The 22921-nt window shown below is 37.9% G+C and overlaps 1 protein-coding gene across 1 annotated transcript in view; it reads right to left on the bottom strand.

Moving 5' to 3' along the window:
• SPTLC1 (serine palmitoyltransferase long chain base subunit 1) overlaps positions 1-22921 on the bottom strand; it is a 64282-nt gene that overhangs the window by 13999 nt on the left and 27362 nt on the right. The window contains exons 6-11 of the mRNA XM_004428321.3: positions 19306-19438; positions 11773-11902; positions 8120-8209; positions 2835-2942; positions 561-656; positions 109-205 (exon numbers count right to left, since the gene is read on the bottom strand). Coding sequence (XP_004428378.1) covers positions 109-205; positions 561-656; positions 2835-2942; positions 8120-8209; positions 11773-11902; positions 19306-19438 — 654 coding nt within the window. The remainder of the gene's footprint in view (positions 1-108; positions 206-560; positions 657-2834; positions 2943-8119; positions 8210-11772; positions 11903-19305; positions 19439-22921) is intronic.

Raw genomic sequence — 22921 nt, 5'->3', positions numbered from 1 at the left:
GCTTTGTCTCGTAAATAATTTCTTCTAGCTAATTCCTCCGAAAGCACACCAGTAGCACGGCTAACATAAGCTGCAACGTCTTTGATTTCCTGGTTTAAAAGGTTATACCTGGATTCTCTTCCATGATGTTGAGGGCCTCAATTGCAGCAGCAGCTAACAGGGGAGGTAACGAGGCTGAAAAGCAGTATCCCTGGCCGGAAAGTCGCTGAGAAGAAACAAACAAGTTAAAAACAAAAATAGATTTCTCTTTTTTTTGTCTAAAAAATCTCAAGTCACCAAATCTATGCACCACCTACCAAACAGTGTACAAGAGATGAGGTGATAAGATCCAGGTATGTGTAAAAGTTATACATGTAACAAAAACAAGACTTCTTTTAAAAGGGAGATAATTAAATATTTTTAATTCTTATACAAATTCTTAAATTCTTAAACAAATTGCCTTTTAAATAAAAATTGTGTGATAAACTAAGAATGAAATTCTGTAATTAGAAGTTACATTTTGAGGTGACTAATGAAGCCGTTAGTTTCAGTTTTTGCTTTCGCTTTTAAAAAGAACGCACCTGATGGTCAATTACGAAAGACCTGCCACAGCAGAAACCCCCAATAGAAGCAAGTGAATTCTCCATATTGGCACTGATAAGATCAATATCATCAATCTGCCGAAAAAGAGGGACAGTGGTAGTTATTCCTCAATTTAAAGAAAAAAAGAGACCAATGACAAGCCTAGAGACAAAATTTCAGCACTACTCATGTCAACATCTGGATTCAAACAAATGGCCTGTGTGAAAATAAAGGAGAAACCACACAGTCTATTGTTAGAAGGACTGATGTTTCAAAGCCCACCTCTCAAAATGTCTCACTTTATACTTTTTTGCTATTTCAGCATGCACTGACAATTTATTCACAGTGGAAGAGATAGATAAATTAAAAGAAGATGAAATCCAAAGCTGTTTGATACTAAAAATATTCAGAGGTACAAAATACCTCTTGCTAAAACAAGAGTCTTGCTAAAACAGTGGTCTAGCTGGCATTCCCCAGAGAAGGTACTTGAAATAAATAAAAAGAAATTTATCAGAGTTTTGAGTACTGTTTCCTACATTCGATTTACCTTTCATCTTTTTCAAAAACGAAATCAACTTATCCGAACATCATGGCAATCGATTCTTCAACCAAACTGGACCAACTGGGCAGAGGATGAACCTAATGTTGGCCGTGGGCTTCTGAGTCCCCACTATCCTCTCGGCTCCTCAGGACTCCTTTGATCCTCCCCTCCTGCTCCCGCCTCCAGCACCAAGTTCTGTCCTGGCACATACTAGCCATTCAATAATTACTCACTGACAGCTGCGACAAAGACTGGTCAAATCACATCTGGGGTTTTTCTAAGTGTTCCACAGATCCAACAAGGAAACCTGTGCTCTCCTTTTTTTTTTTTTTAAACTTTTATTATGAAAAATTTCAAACATATACAAAAGTAGAGAGAATAGAATAAAGAATCCCCATCACCCAGATTTAATGATTATCAACTCATGGACAATCTTGTCCCACATACGGCCTCCTACTGCCCTCACCATTTCTTTGGTGAAAACTCCAGACTTCATATGGTTCCATCTATAAATATTTCAGTGTGCATTTCTAAAAGATATGGACTCTTTGAAAAACATAATCATGAAACTATTCTCACACCTAAAAACTGAAAAATTTCTTAATATCATCAAATATTCACTGTTAAATATCTCTGTCTCACAAAGCTTGTTTTTTTATAGTATTTGTTTGAATCAGGATCCAAATAAGGTCCATATGTTCTGCACTCATCTCAAGCCCTCATAAATATTACCTCCATGACAACTGCTGAAAGCAGTTAGAAAACCAGAACAGTGAAGTTAGACAGTGCTTTTTCTTTCTTTAAAATTTTCATGCCTGAAAAATTGCTCCAGTGTAAATTTTGCTTGAATGGCGTTTCCATTTATCTTAAATTTCTCAGTGCATTCAACTGACACACGTCAGTGTGTCTCTGAGGACATGCTTCAGTGTGACTTCATGGGATATGCATTCCCCTCTACGTTTTCCTCTAGGACAGTAGGGGTAGTGGGATGCAGATAATCTAACATGATTTTATGTTTTATAGTTCAACTTTATAAGACAGGCAGCACAACTTTTATGCACGGGATTTGGAGAAAAGCTTCCGTCAACTGCCCACAGTGGTGGGTGAAGACGGGTCCTGCAGACAGCTGACGTCGCTCTTCCCTGAGGCTCCAGGAGTACAAACCACTAAGACTGGGGGCAGTTGGGGCTCATCCCCCTCTGGCAAAAGAAAATATGACAGACTCACTCCAGTTGTCCGGGACCTTCAGGGGCTTTGCTGAATCTATGCCAGTGGTGTTTCTGACACTATATATATAAAAAAGAAGCAGGACTCTATCACCACCATACACACAAATTACAGAGAATACAGAATTTTAAATATTAGAAAGAACATTCTTTCACTGCCATCATAAATACTTTCTAAAGGACTACTTACGGAATTCTTACTGATTTTAAGAAAATAAAGGAAGGCAAACTTAACTGTTTCTAGAGAAGAGACCCTGAAAGCCAGGATCAAATGCCACCACATAAACAGAACAGAAATTCTATGATTAGCCACTTTGAGTTTACAGGTTCTGAGGGAACATGGGGGCCCCTGGTCTGGCTGACTCCATCCTCCATGGGCTCCGTGAAGTGACAGACACAAAGCTGTACAACCCTGAACATCATGTCTTGTGCCTATGAAACCTGTCCAGCAGGATGGAACTGCACGTTCTCTATATGATGGAACGTTCCAAAAACGGAGAACTTACATTGATTCCAAAATGTTCGGTGACTCCTCGGCCATGCTCTCCAAGGACTCCAAATGAAAGGCTTTCCTCCAGAAAGATCCTTGCTTTGTATTTGTATTTTAACTTAACCTAAGTGGTAAATAAAATACAACTTTAGAATACTGACATATATATTTAAAATACTCTCATATATATTAAGCATACAAAATATATTGGGAAGAACAAAATTAAACCTAAAATAAAAAGGAGAAAAAAAAGCACGTACTGTTGATGCTCAATATTGGTGAATTCGTATTTGTGAATCTGCCTACTTTAAAATTTATTTGTAACCCCAAAATCAATACTCAGGGCATATGTGCAGAGCAGTGAAAACTTTGAGTCACCCAACATGCACATTCCCTGCTGAGTTTAACAGGCTACTGCTTCAGCTCATACTGTAAACAAGAGTTCTTTTCATAGTCTATTTACTGCCACGTTTTTCACAATTAGTGCTTTTTGTGGGTGATTTTGTTGCTTAAAATCGTTGAAGTAGGGCCAGCCCCATGGCGTAGCAGTTAAGTGCTTGTGCTCCGCTGTGGCGGCGTGGGGTTCGCCGGTTCGGGTCCCGGGCACGCACCAATGCACCGCTTGTCAGGCCATGCTGTGGCAGCATCCCACATAAAGTGGAGGAAGATGGGCATGGATGTTAGCTCAGAGCCAGTCTTCCTCACCAAAAAAAAAAAGAAGAGGAGGATTGGCATTGGATGTTAGCTCAGGGGTGATTTTCCTCACCAAAAAAAAAAAAAAAAAATCACACAAGTGCTGCCTAGTGTTCCTAAGTTCAAGAAGGCCGTGATGGGCCTTATGGAGAAAACACATGTGTCAGAGAGGCTTTGTTCAGCCCTGAGTTACAGTGCTGCTGGCCGTGAGCTCAAGGTGAATGACTCAGCAACACATATTAAATAAGGTGTCTGTAAACAGAAACACACATAAAACAAGGTTATGCACTGAGCGACTGACAAAAATGTTGTGACCAGAGGCACGCAGAAAACGAACTCTGTAATTGCCCTAGGAGCAATAGTTCAGTATTTGGTAATTCAGTACCTGCAGTGCATTTATAGAACATAACTATACATATACTTTATAGAACACAACTACCCAAGAACAAAAATCGACTGTACTTTAGATGCTCTAAAATGATTCAATTCAACTCAGTAATACACAAAGCACAATGCCAACTTCTAAGGAGGGAGATGTTAAGACATTGTGAGTACAGACATGTAATCTATCTGTTAAATACTGGTCTGATTATACATAAGAACTCCCGGGGAAATGTTGCACATATTCTTCCCTCAGTGGCACTGTGATTTAATTTGGATTCACGGCATTTTTTTAATGTCGAAAAAGTTTTCATTAATATGTTTTTCAATCCGTTTTTCCCTTTGCTTTCAGGCTTACAAGAAAGTCCTTTCTCATCAAAGGTTTAGATTCATATTTATCTATATGTTCCTCTAATAATTTCTTGTTATTTTTTTGCTCACACATTGGGAAGCTGAATATATATGCATGTTTGTGTATGGGTTTTTTTCCCCCTAATGTTTAACTGAGTTATCCCCTATATGATCACGTACACATGATCAGTTTCATAAATGAATTAAAACACAGTGATTATCAACCACTAAATTTTTATATATATAACATGAGAAGTTGGGCTCTCAAATCTTCCCAAGACTCATGTATCTTTTCTTGTGCCAGAATCATACTTTTAATTAATTACTAAGATCTTTTTCCACTGAGACTAAACAATGTATAAGATGCAAAGAATGTATAAGATAGTTTGATGTCTCATATCACAAGTTTCTGATAATTTATTTCTAATCATCAAGATTTTACTGGCTAATCTTACTAATTAATATCATATTGGGGATTTTAGCTGGATTTTCATTAACAACGAATAAACTAATTTGGGGAGAATTACATCTTTTCAATACTGACTCTTTTCTATCGATTAATATGAATGAGATGTTAAATGAATGAGATAGTATCTAAAAATTATGTTTTAGAAAATATTTAACAATATTATGACAGTACTAGTACACAAATAGACAAATCAGTAAAACAAAACAGGAATCCCAGAGTCAAACCCTAATTTGTATCATGTTATCTTTACATACTCAATGTTAATATATACTTCATCTATTCCTACACTTTATATTTTGTTTCATTGCTTGGCTGGTATATTTGTCCATTGATACTTTACTATCATAGACCTATAACATACAGTTCTACTATCTTTTGGCCCACTATTTCCCCCACATTATTCTGTCAGTCTTTGACACTCACAAAGGCAAGGAGAGGAAAACAAACATATCTCTTTTATTGATATTTAGGATATATCTAGATTTCCTCAAGAAATAGCGAAAAACTTTTAAAATAAGATATGAAACCCTTATTTTGAATCCTTATTCAATTGATTGACTTACAGATTCAAATTTCAGTGTTCAAATGCAAGGGTGGTTCACCATAAGAAAATCAGTCAATGTAATACACCAGATTAACAGAATGAAGGAAAAGCACATGATCAACTCAACTGACGCAGAAAAAGCATCTGACAAAATCCAAGCCTCTCACGATAAAAACACTTAACAAATTAGGAATAGAAGGAACTTCCTCAACGTGATAAATGGCATTTATGGAAAACCCACAGCTAATACCATACTCAATGGCAATGGCCTGAAAGCTTCCCCCTAAGATGAGGAACAAGACAAAGATGCTGACTCTCGCCACTTCTAGTCAACACTGTACTAGAAGTTCTAGCCAGAGCAATCAGACAAGAAAAAGAAATAAAAGGCATCCAAATTGAAAAGGAAGAAGTAAAATTATCTTTATTCACAGATGACATGATCTTATATATAGACTAAAGATCCACAAAAACACCATTTGAGATAGTAAGTTCAGCAAAAGTTGCACGATGTAAGATCAACACACAAGAATCAGCTGTATTTCTATAAACTAGCAGTGAACAATCCAGAAAGGAAATTAAGAAAACAATTCCATTTATAATAGCATCAAAAAGAATGAAATACTTAGGAATAAATTTAACCAAAGAGGTACAAGACTTGTACAGTGAAAACCACAAAACATTGCTGAAAGAAATTAAAGAAGATCTAAATAAATGGAAACACAGTCCATGTTCGTGGATTAGAAGATTTAGTATCATTACAATGGCAATACTTCCCAGAGCAATCTACATATTCAATACAATCCCTATCAAAATCTCAATGGCATTTTTTTACAGAAATGGAAAAGCTGATCCTAAAATTCAAAAGGACTTTCAAGGGACCGTAAATAACCAAAACAATCTTGAAAAAGAACAAAACTGGAGAACTCACATCTCTTGATTTCAACATTTACTACAAAGTTACAGTAATTGAGACTGTGTGGTACTGGCGTAAGGATAGACATGTAGACAAATGAAATAGAACCGAGAGTCCAGAAATAAACCCACATACCTATCGTCAATTGATTTTTGACAAGGGTGCCAAGACCATTCAATGGGAAAGCAATAGCCTCTTCAACAAACAGTGCAGGGACAACTGGATACCCATATGCAAAAGAATGAAGTTGGACCCTTCCCTCAAAACATATACAAAAATTAAGTCAAAATGGATCAAAGACCTAAAATAAGAGCTAAGACTATAAAACTCTTAGAAGAAAATCAAGGGGTATATCTTCATGACCCTGGATTTGTCAACAAATTTCTTAGATATGACACCAAAAGTATAAGCAATAACAACAACAAACTAGATAAACCGGGCTTCATCAAAATTAAAAACTTCTGTGCATCAAAGAACACTATCAAAGAAATGAAAAGACAATCTACAGAATGGGAGAAAATATTTGCAAATCATTTATCTGATAAGGGTCTAGCACCCAGAATATATAAAGAACCTTTATAACTTAACAACAAAAAGACAAGCAACCCAATTTAAAAATGGGCAAAGGACTTCTATAGCCATTTCAAAGATATACAAATGGTCAACAAACACAAGAAAAGAGGTTCAACATCATTAGTCATTTGGGAAAACCACATACTTTACACCTACTAGGATGGCAAAAATTTTAAAAACCAAATAAGTATTGGTGAGGATGTGGAGAAATTGGAACCCTCCTCCATTGCTGGTGGGAATGTAAAACGGTGCAGTCATTGTGGAAAACAGTATGGCAGTTCCTCAATAAGTTAAACGTAGAATTACCATATGATCCTGCAATTAATTATACTGCTAGATATATACACAGAAAACAGGGATTCAAACAAATACTTATACATGAGTGTTCATAGCAGCACTATTCACAATAGCCAAAAGTAGAAACAATCCAAATATCCATCAACAGACAAAGAAAATGTGATAAATCCACCCAATGGAATACGACTTAGCATTAAACAGAAATGAAGTACTGATACATGCTACAAATTGGATGAACTACAAAAACATTATGCTAAGTGAATAAAGCCAGACACAAAAGGTCATATATTTTATGATTCCATTTATCAGAAATATCCAGAATAGGTAAATTCATATAAACAGAAAGCAGATTGGCGGTTGCTAAGGGCGAGGGTTGCTGGGGCAGTAACTGCTTAATGGGTACCAGGTCTTCTTTGGGAGTGATGAAAGGTTTAAATTAGATAGTTTATGGTTCTATAACACTGTGCATGGACTAAATGCCACTGAACTGTACACTTTAAAATGGCTAATTTCATGTTATGTGAATTTCACCTCAGTAAAATATTTCAATAGTCATGGCTTTTAAAAACAGTACTATTGCTTTCCCTGTTAAAAAGCTGAATTTTACAATATATGTATTGTATGATTTCATTTATATGAAATTCTAAAAAAGGCAAAAGTATAGGAACAGAAAATAGATCAATGGTGGCCTGGGGCCAGGGCTGGGGGTTCTGACTACAAAGAGGCATGAGGGAACTTTCTGGAGTGATAGAAGCATTCTATATTTCGACTGTGGTGGTGGTGATAGGGGTGTATACCTCTGTCAAAACTTATCAAACCATACACAAAGTAAGTTTATTTTATTATATGTCAACTACACCTCAATAAAGTCGGTTTTAAAATGCTGAGTCTTGATTACTCTTTAAAGGCCAGGGTTGGCATTAAATGTTAATCTACTTCCCAGGTACGATCAGAATGCGCTAATGAATATGATACCCATTATGCAAAGCAATGCAAATGTTATACACTAAAAATGGTCATAAACAAAAGGCTTAACTGCCAAAGAGTCCGAATACTAAATGAATAAACATGGTTGCTTACCAATTCTGGAAGAGGACAGATAGTTCCAGTATTCATATATAACCCTTCAACCACAATGAAACGTCGAGTTACACGAGCCTTTCGAGGATTCTTTAAAAGGAAAAGAAAAGACATTTTAAATTTCAGTAACTCCAAATACAAAATCTGTTTTATGTTCCCTAGCACTTTCACCTTACAAAATTTATTTATCAAAATCAATCAATCAACAATCTGAATGAATTTCAAGCTCAAGGTTTGAGATCCTATTATTTTGAGAAGAAAAACAGTGCTTTCTTCTCTCAGACGTTTTTCAGTTCCCACAATCAACTAGACGACCTCACGCACACAAACTATTTAGGTGCTGAGAACATTAAAACACAAACAAAACTCTCTAAGCCCAGAATGACTGGAAAGGGGCCCTGAGGGAACTTTCTGGGGGGATGGGGATATTTTAGGTCATGATGGGACCATGATGCCTGGGTTACACAGGTATAACCATTGGTCAAACTTGTATGGCTAGGATTTGTGAATTTCAATGTTTGTAAATTTTACCTAAAATAATAAGAATTATAATGATGATGACAATCATATCATTATAGAGACGGAGTGGGAATTGAGATGGAGGTTCAGATGATACAAGAGTGGGAGAATGTTGATAACAAAGCTGGGAGAAGGGTACAAGGGGCTTCATTATAGTACTGTGTTTCCTTTGAATGTGCCAGAAATTTTCCATAATAAAAAGTTAAAAGACAGACAAACCCTGCTCTCTCTCATTTACCAGAAAAACAGATGGGACCCTCTTCCTTCACTACTGGATCAAGTAAAACTAAACTATGGCCTCATCCAGTGATGTCTGAAGGTGGTGGGGTGGAGGGGCTTTTTCAAACAACACACATCTTCCCATACCCCACTGATGGCAAGTCACTTACAAACCACTCACACTGCTGAATCGGTAGATGCCTCAGGTGTGCTGGGCTGAAAAAGTACTGAAATCCATAGACAGAGTTTGCCACCACCTTCCGACTCAAAGGTTTCTCGCCTCTAAGCTTCTGTCTAATGGACAATCAGAAACTCAAATATCAGAGCTGCTTTAAGGTATTTTAGAACCCACAGCTGTAACACTCAGAAAAGTGTCTGCTGAAGTATGCAATAGTACACATTGCTCAGTTTTCTCGGTCGTCTTCACTCTGCTGTTAACTCAAACCCAAAGGCCGTGGGTCTGCTGGGGGTCACGGATGAGGACATGGGGGCATCCTGCCTTTCCCTGCCTTTCAAAAATGAAAGGCATATTTTTCTTATGATTTTAAAATATTCAATGTAGGAATCTTGGGAAATGGAAAAGTACAAAAAAGAATTCAAAAATTAGCTTGCCACACCACACACTGATAAATTTTATCTTTCTTGTAAATACATAATTTTAGAAATTACTTTGTTCAAATCAAGATCTTACTGCAATAGTTTCAGGACCTGAGTTATAAAAATATTGTGTTGTGAGCATTTCCACATTCTTAATATTTAAAACATGATTTTAATGGAGATATAATATTCCACCTTGTGGACATACCATAAATTATTTAACTATTCCCCCAATGTTGGATTTAGGTTGCTCCCCTCATTTTGTTTTTTCACATCACATTGTGACTATCCTTCAATCTTTGATGCCACTTGTGATTATCTTCTAAAGATAGCACCCCAGATATAGGTCCAAGGGCATGGATATTTAAGAATCCCTGAATATATTTGCCCATTTACCCCCTAGAAAGGCTGTGCCAACTGAAAGTCTTCCCCGAGTTCCAGGGGGGCCCTTTGTCTCATCACACACATCAGCGTTGGCTCTGATTATCACTAACAAAAATATTCCCTAATTGGACAGGCAAAAACTCCTACTCTAATTTCTCTAACTATTAGTTGAAGGCAGACTATTTTTCACTTGCTCATAGTTATTTGTATCTCTTCCACGAACTGCTGTTTTTATCTACTGTCCTTTTATTTTTTTTAGAAAAATTAATACAGAACAAGACAACCCTAGAGGAAAAAGAATGAAAAATCATCTATGAACCATAATACTTGGGAAATAGACAAAAGAAGTTTGATCCAAACCTGGAGTAAACTGCAACATTTTAACTCACTTTCAAAGGAAAGATAAACATCTAAGTAGAAAATAGTCACAAATTTAACATTTATTACAATGTGAAAATGGAATTGAAAAAGAATTATTTCTAAAAACCAAAATGTAAAGTTACTTAACCTACTCTTGGCAGGAAAATGTGGTAAAAATTAATTAGTAAAAAGGTAAAAACTATAAAATGGAAATAAAATTCAAGATAATTTCATTTCTTGTCATTCATAAAAAAAGTTCCACAGATTATAAATCTTGTAAAACACATGCACACACACACAAAACTTGAATATGATGTTTTCCAAATTTGTACAATACTAACTCGGTATAATAAACTCTACAGCAGACTGGTTCATTGGTCACACTTTCCAGGGCAGTATTCTTCAATCTGGTAGTAATCTATTACTGAATCAGAATAAGGGCTACTTTTTTTTTTACAATTTGTAGAAAGAAATTCATCAGTGAAACAGTCTCAATTTGAAGATTCCCTACAGATTTTTCTAAATTATGTAACTATGAAACACTGCCTTATAGCACATCTAGCATAAAATAGCAAGAGTCTATGCATATTCACCACAAGAATGTGTATATTCATGAAGTGCTGCTCTTAGGCTGTCACCTAAACAAAGATGAGAGAATCCTAAAGAAATAATGTAAATATTTTTGCATTAACACAAAATTAAGGAACATGAGGAGCATTTTTATCAGTTATTCTAGTAATAAATGAGTTGCACTGGAAAATTCCTCTTGAAAATGGTGTTTGAGACAAAGGATGCGGTGACCAGACTCCCAGTAGAGGCCACACATAATGCTTCCTGCTGCAGAACCACAGACCAGAATTACCTTTTTGTAGTTCCCATGTCATCAGGGGAAAATAAAGGATAAATCTAACAGTGATGCTTTGAACACATTTCCTCTGCTACACTCTCTAATCAGAATATCAGAGAGCTAGACCCCCTGAACACCTCCCCAAGGGGCTACACAGGTGCCTGGGAAGAGGAAACGTGAATAAGCTGCAAGGTGGAAGGAAACCATGTTTGGGGCAGTTGTTTCCCACAGGTAGCAGCTGCTCAGATCTCCAGGATGAAAGTGGGAGTGGGGAGAAAAAGTCTCACTCTGTTCATAAATTCATAAACTCAGATCTGCTGCCATTGTTTCTTCCAGTTGATATATGATTTATTCTGATATGAATAAGCCTATTTTGAATTCACTAGATACATCTCGTTGACACCTTAATGAGTTCGGGTGTTATTTCTGTAGAGTTGAGAATATACATTCTTCCCACCCCCAAAGTGCACACGTTTTTTCTTTCTCTCTTTTAGAAAACTGCCTAGATTACCTTCCCCCAAATTTGCCACATATAATTATGGCAACGACAAGGCAATTACAATCAGACTTGGCTCTCTAACACGAAGTACATTTAATAAGCAGGAAGGCCCTTGATATCCAAATGTGATCCGCAGGCAAGTTTTCATGACAAATTACCATTTCATATATAATTTAGCTGGTTAGAAAGTACAAAAGAACTGTATAATTTTCTTCAAAAGAATCATACCTTTTGATCTTCGATCTCTTGTTCTTTTAGTAGTCGCTCCAGGTCAGCCATATCATTATGGTTAAATAACTTAATGTCACTACGTGATGCCTGTAATCCCTTCTGAATAGCAAAGCAGGCAGCTCTATCTCTGCAAGGAAGAGAGACCCACCAAACTGAGGTTTAAAGGGCCTTGTCAACATTCTCAGAAAAAGAATGCTTGTTTTTGTAAGTTGATCAACATCCACTTATTAACTTGAACATGGAAAATAAATAAAACATCTTTGAACATTCACACGTCATTGTTCGCACTTCCCTCTGCAAGTCCTTTTCACATAACTACCATATTGATTCTATTCCCAGAAGCACACTTTTACCATATTTTAACTCTCAGAAATCAGCATGCATCTTACTATGGATGGCATATCAGTTTACTCACAGTAATTTTCTTTCTAAGAAATATATGAATCTTTGGTGCATCTTGCCATCAGTGACATCTCTAATTTGACTGGCACACTACTCTGCCATTACTTTCTCATGAGAAGCAATACTGGATCGATGACTCCACATAACCTAGAGGAGAACTCTGAGTCTTGCAGATTAAACTTCAGTAAGATCTTTCTTCTAAATTGGGTTATTTAGGGGTTAATTTTTTTTTAACTAAATTGGATTATTTAAAAGTATATGAAAGACTTCTACTTCTGGGAAGATGGAGTAGACATATTTTCCCTATTTTTCTCACTAGGTACAATAAAAAACCCTGGATATTATATATAAAACAAACTTAAAAAGACTCTGAAAGGTGGAGAGAAAAGGCAGACTGGGTAGGGCCCTGAGAAATGACATAAAATGAGTTCTCCAGATTTTCCCAACTTGGAGTTGATGAAGCTGGCCACCTGGAAAAGCCAACTGGAACAGACACAAAAGCGCTAGCAGGAAACGGGACAGGAAGGGGGAGCGCAGCAAACAGTAATGACTCTGTTGCAGCCAAACCACAGAAAAACCCGGGCCACCCTCTCCACACCTCTCCTGACGGGCACCTAGACTGACCCTTGCGAGGCTATCATAAGGTAACCCACTATCCCTCAGGGTGGTGTCAGAGAACGGAGCTGGGACTTTTATCCCTGCCGAACAGCAACAAGTGGCCCCCACTGTGGCGTCAGTGAAGACCATGTGGAGAGCCCCAACTTCTACCTGCACTGCAGTGAGAAGCACCCTCTCTCTCTCAGCTTAGGCTGTGTCAGAGAAGGCTCAGGGGAGAGGACTCTCATCAACACCTGACAGAATGAAAACACCTCCACCTCAGTGTCAATGGAGGCCAAGTGAGGACCCTGGACTCATACAGTAACAGGCAACAGTGCCCTCCTGCCCCTGCTGGAAGAGTGTCAGAGAAAGCCAATTAAAACAGAAGGTTTAAATAAAGCATAAACTATAACAGCGTAATATGAAAATGTCAAGGTTTCAATCAAATATCACTTGCCAGTGATATCACTATGACAATACAAAGAACCAGAAGATATCAACAGAATGAAAGAAAAAAATCAACAAATGCCAATATTGAGATGACAGAGATGTCAGGATTATCTGATAATGATTTTAGAGCAGTCACAATAAAAATGTTTCAATGAGCAACTACGCCCACGCTGAAAACAAATGAAAAAACAAAAAGCCTCAGCAAAGAAACAGAAGATACAAAGAAGACTCCTATAGAGCTATTAGAATTGAAAAACAAAATAACCAAAAGAAGAAGCTTAGTGGTTGGGCTCAGCAGCAGAATGGAGGAGACAGAGGAAAAGAATCAGAGAACTGAAAGATACAACAACAGAAATTAGTCAATGTAAACTAGAGGGAAAATAGACTAGAAAGAAAAAAACAGAGCCTCAGGGACCTGTGGGATACAATAAAAGATGCAACATTCATGTCAGGAGGGTTCCAGAGAAGATAAAGAGGGTGGAGTTAAAAAGGTACTCAAAGAAATAATGGCTGAAAAAGTCTCCAATTCGGCAAGAGGCTTAAACCTATACATTAAAGAAGCCGAGCAAAATTCAAACATGTAAACCCAAACAAATAAATGCAGAGACAATTATAATTATAGTCAAACTTCTGAAAACTAACGAGACAGAAAAAATCTTGAAAGCAGCCCAAGAAAAAGGACATCTTATGTAAAAGAAAAACAATTTGAGTGACAAGAGATTTCTCCTCAGAAACCATGGAGACCAGAAAAAAGTGTCATAATATATTTCAAATGCTGAAAGAAAAGAACTGTAAACCAAGAATCCTATAACTAACAAAAATATCCCTTAGGAGTGGAGGGGAAATCAACACATTCTCACTTGAAGGAAAACTAAGAGAATCCATCCCCTGCAGGCCTCTCCTAAAGGAATGGTTAAGAGAAGTTCTTTACATAGAAAAAATAAAAGAAAGAATCTTAGATTATCAGGAAGTAAGAAAGAACACAGTAAGTAAAAAATACGGACAAACGCACTAGGCTCTTCTTTCCCTCTTGAGTTTTCTAAGTTATTTTGGATGGTTAAAGTAAAAATTACAACACTGTCTGATGTGGTTCTCAATGTATATAGAGGAAATACTTAAAACAGTGATAAACAAGGAGAGTAAAGGGATGTAAAGGAAGGTAAAGGTTTCTATACTTGAACTGGTAAAAGGATGACACCAGTAGAATGTGAAATTTATGTATATATAAGAGCAATGACTAAAATAAATCTATACAAAGAGAAACACTACGGATAAATAAAAATGGAATGGATAAACAAAAATGTTCAATTAATCCCCAGAAAGGCAGGAAAAAGAAAACAGAAAAACAAAGAACAGAGAGAGCAAATAAGAAACAAAAAATAAAATGGCAGATTTAAGTCCTCACACATCATCAATAATTACATTAGATGTAAATGGCCAAAATACACAATTTAAAGACAGAGATTGGCAGAGTGGATTAAACATGACCCAACCATATGCTGCCTATAAGAAACTTACTTCAAATGTAATGATATAGGTAGGAGGGTATATAGAGGTTATATACAATAATATAGGTAGTGAGTGTATATATATATATATATTATATACAATAAATATACCATGCAAACATTCATCAAGGGAAAGCAGAAATGCCTATGTTAGTATCTGATAAAGTAGACTTTGGAACAAAGAAAATTACCAGAGAGAGAGAAGCACATTACATAATGATAACAAGGGTCAATTAACCAAGAAAACTTATCCAAAACATACACCAAACAACAGAGCTGCAAAAGATGAGAAGCAAAAACTGATAAAAGTGAAAGAAGAAATAGACAAATCACAACTATAACAATCAATAGAACTACTAGACAGAAAATCAGCAAGGACATTATAGAAGAACTCAACAACACCATAACCAACAAGATTTAATTGCCATTTATAGAAAGCTCCACCAAACAACAGCAGAATAATCTTTTTTAAGTGAGCACGCAACATATTCCAAGAGAGACCACATCGGGAGCCATAAACCAAACTGCAACAAATTTAAAATCTCTAAACACTTGGAAACTAAATAACACATTTCTAAATAACCCATGGATCAAAGAGAAAGTCTAAAGGGAAATAAAACACAATGAACTAAATAAAAATGAAAATAAACACATTAAAATTTGAGGGACACAAAATTTGCTGAGAGGGGAAATTCACAGCATTAATTGCATTAGAGAAGAGGAAAAGTCTCAAATCAGTAATTGAAGTTCTCACCTCAGAATCTGGAAAAAAGAGAGCAAAATAAGGCAAAAATGAGCAGAAGGTAGGAAATAATACCAGAAATCAACAGAACTGAAAACAAAAATACAATGGAGAAAAATTAATGAAACAAAGAGCTGATTCTCTGAAGATCAGTAAAACTGACAAACCTTTAGCAAGACTGACAAAAAAGAGAGCAGATACAAATTACCAGTCAGGAATGAAACAAGGGATATCACTGTAGGCTCTGCAGATATTTGACAACTTAGAAGAAATGGAACAACTCCTTGAAAATGGTCCAAAATGAACCAATTCCTCAACTCACCCAGTATGACACAGACAATTTGAATAGGCTTATAATTACTAACAAAATTGAATTCATAATTAAAATACTTCCAAAAAATAAATCTCCAGGCCCAGTTGGTTTTAGTGGAGCATTCTATGAAATATTTAAGGAATTAACAATAATTTTATACAATTTCTCCAGAAAATAGAAGAGGAGGGACACTGTCCAATTGATTTTATGAAGTATTATCCTGATGCCAAGACTAGACAAAGTGCAAAAAAAGTAAACATCACTAGCCATCAGGGAACGTAAATTAAAACCACAATGAGGTCTCTCTATACACCTATCACAATGCCAAAATAAAAACACAGTGACAACACTAAACGCTCCTGAGGATGTGGAGAAACTAGATCACTTATACACTGTCAATGGGAATGTAAAATGATGCAGCCACTCTGGAAAAAAATTTGGCAATTTCTTAAAAAGCTAAACATGCAATACCATATAACCCAGCAACTGTACTTCCTGACATACACCCCAGAGAAATAAAAACTTACGTTCACAGAAACACCTATAAATGAACGTTTACAGCAGCTTTATTTGTAATAGCCTCAAACTGGAAACAACTCAGGTGTCCTTAAGAGGTGAATGGTTCAACAAACTATGGTGCATCCATACCTTGGACTACGACTCAGCAATCAAAACGAACAAACTCGACCCACACAACTTAAATGAATCTCCAGAAAACTGATGCTGAACGAAAAAAGGCAAGCCCAAGATGTTACTACTGTTAAGACTGCATTTGTATAACAATCTTCAAATGACAAAATTATACAAATGGAGAACAGATTAGTGATTGCCAGGGGTTAAGGAGTGGGTGGGACGGGAGAGACATGGGTGTGGCAACATGAGTGATCCTTGTGGTGATGGAAATATTCTGTATCTTGACTTTATCAATGTCAATATCCCAGCTGTAAAACTATTATTGTTTTGCAAGAGGGGATCATTGGGGGAGACTGGGTAATAGGCACACAGAACTATTTCTTACAAGTGTATGTGAATCTACAATTATCTCATTATAAAACATTCCATTAAAAAAATGTACATGGAGTAATATGAACATAGACTCAGTAGAGTGACCAGGACAGACTTAGGTACACGAACAACCATTGTGCTGAGACCTACTACTGGCAAAGCACTATCACTACTTACCAAAAGGAAGAAATGAAGTATCGGACATGTCCATGTCTAATAAATTTATCAAAAACAATTTATAAAAAAATTTACTAAACACCCTTTTTACCTCTAGTGTTCCTACTTTCAAATAAATTTCAGGCAGAATATTTAAAACGATGCATAAGAGAATAATTAAGTTGTCTAATGACTCACCAGAAACTGAAGTTCTAAGACACTGGGTATGACAATTGAAAGGGAATTTAACCCAGGCTTCCTAGCAGTTAAAACCAAAAGGACAACGTAGTATTTATTATCTGACAAAGGAAGTATACAAGTTTAACTGTAATTGTAAACTTTTTCTGGACTTAAAACTCAAGAAGGAATTTATAGTGGGGTCCTGGTATAAAGTGATACCGGATGACACTGTAGTTGTCTGTAACTATGCTTTTACCGAAAACCTAGAAACTCTAAACCAGCAGCTCTCAGGTTTGTGATGGGTCTTTCTTATTACAGTTATGTGTCACTTAAACGATGGGGATATGTTCTGAGAAATGCGTAGTTAGCTGATTTCGTTGCTGTGTGAACATCACAGAGTGCACTTACACAAACCTAGATCATACAGCCTACTACACACTTAGGCTGTATGGTACTAATCTCATGGAACCACCGTTATGTATGTGGTCCACCACTGACCAAAATGACATTATACAGCGGATGACTGTATTTGATTTTTACCTATGTACAAAAAGTGAATAAAAACGTTCATTTTCATGGTCACATCAGGCAACAACACTACTGAGGCTCAGGCGATGCGCTAGAATGCTCCCAGGTTGTTGCTGGGCTACGAGGGGAATTGGGCCACGTGTCCTGAAAAGCCCCCAGGAGAGCCAGAGCTGCAGCACGTGCGTGAGCTTGCTGCACAACGGGAGTCCCAACAGCGACTGAGCAGCAGCAGGGCGGTGCAGGGGCCAAGGTAACCCGAGTTCTGAAGCCCAGTCACTTGGACTCCTCTTTTGAGCTCCAGCCTTCATTCATCCATTTACTGAACTGGTATTTATTGAGCACTACTAAATGGCAAATGTCATCCTAGCAACGGACTAGCATAAACTGTTGAAAGTGCTATAAAAGAAGAGTGGAGTGAGTCTGAGGTAAAATGAGCAGAGAGCAGAGGGTGTGCGCGTGCATGTGTGTGCATGCACACTCATAAGGCAGGCCTAAGAAGCAGAGGGACTTTGACAAGCAGTGTGAGTGCCCACATGTTCATGGATTCACAAGGATATCAAACTCCTCTAGCTATAATATTTTCTCCATGTGCAGCAGGGGTCTTGACCTGGTCTGAGAGGTTTGGGAAGGCTTTTCTGCTGAGGTGGTATATGTGCAGGGTGAGCTGGATGAGCAGGAATTAAGTAGACGAGACAAGGAACACAGGGCATGTGCATAGGGACTAGCATGTGCAAAGGCCCTGAGGTGAAAGGAAACTAGCATATAAGGCTGGTGAGGCTACAGCACCATCACCTGAGGAAAAATGGTAGAAAGCGAGTCTGAAAAGGTAGTCTAGAATGCACAAGGTTGTAATAAGGACTTGCATCTTTATTTTAGGAACAATGGAAGCTCTTAAAGGGAGTGTGACACAATCAGGTTTGCAGTTTTTAAAAGGATTATTCTGGCTATAGGGTTAGAAAAATAAAAAGAGGAAACAAAAGTAAATTTGAGCCCTAAAATTAAAAGAGTCACTTAATAGTCCACTCAAAAGATGACAGAGGCTTGGGCTAGAGGTGGGTGTTTCTGACGGTGTAACCAGCTGCCTGGGCTACGCCAGCCCTCACTCCACTCCTCTCCATTCTTCCTCTCCACGGTAAAGGGCAATCCACACATGCAGTGCATTCGCACGCAAGTGTGCAGATTTGCTCATGGAAAGTTAAGGAAGTCCCCAACTCACAGCTTCCATGTTCTTAATAAGCCATGAAGCAAGATCAGCAGAGACCAGGAGTTTGGGGTGGGGATAATGAGAAGTGGAGTGACTGCCACATGGTGTGAGTGACCACGTGGGTTGTGACCACAGACTTACAAGGACACCACACTGTGACAGAGCTGCTTAGGAAGGAAAGTGGCCTCATCCTGGGTAAACCTGGCCTTCTTGACATTGATAAATAAAATCATAATGGCAGGTAACGAAGTAGCGACACTTACACATCCTTGTCATGAAGGTCTCACAAACTGTAGAATTACTTGCTGGGGTGACTATATATTTCTTTAAAAACAAAAGCTCAGTATTATTTCAGGCAGATAACCTCTAACAAAGGAATTTCCTAGGAAGGTCAACATCATTTCCAAAGGAATTTTGATTCGAAACGTAGGTAAAGGCTACTTACACAAACACAATGTCCCCTCTCTTAGAGTAAGCAGGAATAGCGCTGGCTATGGTGGCAAATCCATACGAGTAGATGATGGCTTCTTCTGTCTTCATAAATTTTGCCAGGCGGTCCTCCAAATCCAAGTGCACATCTATTTCAACAATAAAAAGTTAAATGGTTAAACTGTCTTATAATTCCTTTTCTTCAACTAAAGAATAAAGAAAATAATGTAAGCAGTTTAGTTACTAATACTTTTACCTTATGGCCAAAATGAAATTATTTTTAAGTTATAATTATGTAAGAGCTATTAAGATACTTCCGAGCCAAAACTACTTCTCTAAGCTGTGACCTGAACGAGCTCCTCATCTGTCCACAAAACGTGCTCCTGTGGCAGCTCCCGCTCTGGGTTTTGCTTTCCTATCACTCCACCACAAGAATTCCAGGCCCAGTGACTTTACCTGCTCTAACTTCCCTTAGCCCACAACACTGAGGCTTTCCCAATGTAGGGAATTTGTTTCCCAATGTAGGACATTTGTTTTATTAACGACTTTTTGTATTTTAGCAGACTGTACCAAACTAGGCACTACGACAACTATCAACCAGCTTTTAAAAGGAAAAGAAAGAAAAAAGAAAAGTAGTTCACTTAAAGAGAACCCCACATCCTCCGCATCAAGACAGTGAGACTTTGAATGGTGGGGGTCACTCCGCCAACAGTCTGTGTTAGCACTTAGTTGTGGAACCTGCCGTCACTCTGCAGGACTGGGTTTCTGCCTGAATTTCTTTTTATTTTATTTTTCTTTAATTTTTATTTTATTGAGGTCATAACGGTTTATAACATTGTGTAATCTCAGGTGTACATTATATCAGTTTCTGTATAGACTGCATCGTGCTCACCACTAAAATCCAATTTTTATCTGTCACCGTACATGTGCCCCTTTACCCCTTCTGCCCCACCTCTACCCCTTTCCCCTCTGGTAACCACTAATCTGTTCTCTTTATCCATGTGTTTGTTTTTCTTTCACATATGAGTGAAATCACGCAGTGTTTGTCTTTCTCTGTCTGGCTTATTTCGCTTAACATAATATCCTCAAGGTCCATCCATGTTGTTGCAAATGGGATGATTTTGTCTTTTTTTACGGCTGAGTGGTATTCCACTGTGTGTGTGTGTGGGGGGGGTATACACACACACACAACATCTTCCTTATGCATTCATCAGTTAATGGGCACTTGGGTTGATTCCATGTCTTGGCTATCATGAATAATGCTGCAATGAACATAGGGGTGCATAAGCCTCTCTGAATTGCTTATTTCGAGTTCTTTGGAGAAATACCCAATAGCAGGATAGCTGGATCATGTGGAATTTCTATTTTTAATTTTTTGAGAAATCTCCATACTGTTTTCCATAGTGGCTGCACCAGTTTGCATTCCCACCAGCAGTGTATGAGGGTTCCCTTTTTCCACATCCTCTCCAACATTTGTTATTCTTTGTCTTGGTAATTATATCCATTCTAACAGGTGTAAGGTGATATCTCATCATAGTTTTGATTTGCATTTCCCTAATGATTAGTGATGTTAAACGTCTTTTCATGTGCCTGTTGGCCGTCTGTACATCTTCTTTGGAAAAATGTCTGTTCATATCCTTTGCCCATTTTTTGACTGAGTTTTTCGTTTTTTTCTTGTTGAGTTGTATGAGTTCTTTATATATTTTGGACATTAACTCCTTGTCAGATATATGATTTGCAAATATTTTCTCCCAGTTGGTGGGTTGTCTTTTTGTTTTGTTCTTGGTTTCCTTAGCTTTGCAGAAGCTCTTTAGTCTGATGTAGTCCCATTTCTTTATTTTTTCTTTTGTTTCCCATGCCTGAGTAGACATGGTATTCAAAAAGATGCTAAGACCGATGTCAAAGAGTGTACTGTCTATATTTTTTTCTAGGAGTTTTATGGTTTCAGGTCTTACCTTCAAGTCTTTAATCCATTTTGAGTTAATTTTTGTGTATGGTGTAAGATAATGGTGTACTTTCATTCTTTTACATGTGGCTGTCCAGTTTTCCCAGCACCATTTATTGAAGAGACTTTCCTTTCTCCACTGTATGTTCTTAGCTCCTTTGTCAAAGATTAGCTGTCCACAGATGTATCGTTTTATTCCTGGGCTTTCCATTCTGTTCCACTGATCTGTGCGTCTGTTTTCATACCAGTACCATGCTGTTTTGATAACTATAGTGGGTGAGGGCATCACTCCAGGAAACTGGTGAACTACGCCACCCCTCAGCTCAGCCTTCCATCTAGGCAGCACCAGCACTGGTACCTCACTGCAGAGACCAGGGAGAAGGCACGGCCCTGCACCTCCCCACTCCAGAAGGACATGGATGCTGCCTCACCCACAGAAGCCTTCTTAGTGAGAAGGGGGAGAGGGCAAGACCTGAAGGACTGAGACACACAAGAGACAACTTAACCCAGCTAGGTACAGAGCTCAACTCTGAGTAGACTATGTACTTCCACTCTAAGCAGAGAGACACAGTTAATTGTCAAGGGTACGGTTTCCACCACCTTCCAGGAAGAGACAAGTGAGTAAGGCCAGTTCAGCTACAGGAAACACAAAAACAACTTTTTAGTACATGTGAATAAAATATCTAAAATCTGTAAACCCATTCATGAGAGGCAAGCCAATCTTATTGTGATGCTTTTTACTAGTACAGCAGTCTCCCCTTATCTGCAGTTTTGCTTTCTGAGGTTTCAGTTACCTGCGGTCAACCTCAGTCCAAAAATATTAAGTAAGAAATTCCAGAAATAAACAATTCATAAGTTTTAAATTGTGCACTGTTCTGAGTAGCGTGATGAAATCTGGCACTGTCTAGCTCCATCCTGCTGGGGATGGGAATCACACCTTTGTCCAGCGGATCCACGCCGTAGACACCATCCACTCATTAGTCACTCAGTAGCCGTCTCAGTTACCAGATCGACTGTGAGGTAGTGCAGTGCTCGTGTTCAAGTAGCCCTTATTTTACTTAATAATGGTCCCAAAGCACAAGAGGAGTGATGCTGGCACCTCGGCTATGCCAAAGAGAAGCCGTAAAGTGCTTCCTTTAAGTGAAAACGTGAAAGTTCTGGACTTAATAAGGAAAGAAAAAAAATCAGATGCTGAGGTTGCTAAGATCTGTGGTAACTTTATCACAGTATATTGTTATAATTGTTCTATTTTATTATTAGTTATTGTCATTACTCTCTTACTGTGCCTAATTTATAAATTAAACTTTATCAAAGGTATATATGTACAGGAAAAGACATAGTATATTCAGGGTTCGGTACTAACGGCAGTTCCAGGCATCCACGGGGGGTCTTGGAACACATCCCCTGCAGATAAGGAAGGACCATTGTAAAAGGCAAAATTAAGAATTATAAAAGTTTCAACTTCACAAAGGATTATATTTTTTAAAAAAGTTAGGGGGCTGGCCTGGTGGCGTAGTGGTTGCGTTTGCTCACTCTGCTTCGGTGGCCCGGAGTTCGCAGGTTAGGATCTCAGGCGCAGACCTGCACACTGCTCATGAGGTCATGCTGTGGAGGCATCCCACATACAAAATGGAGGATGATGGGCACAGATGTTAGCTCAGGGCTAATCTTCCTCAGCTAAAAGAGG

This window comes from Ceratotherium simum, chromosome 20, assembly GCF_057802395.1.
Source record: "Ceratotherium simum simum isolate JZ-2026a chromosome 20, ASM5780239v1, whole genome shotgun sequence".
NCBI classification, from domain to species: Eukaryota; Metazoa; Chordata; class Mammalia; order Perissodactyla; family Rhinocerotidae; genus Ceratotherium; species Ceratotherium simum.
The sequence above is the reverse complement of the archived record's forward strand: the minus strand, read 5'-3'. Positions and strand labels throughout refer to the sequence as shown.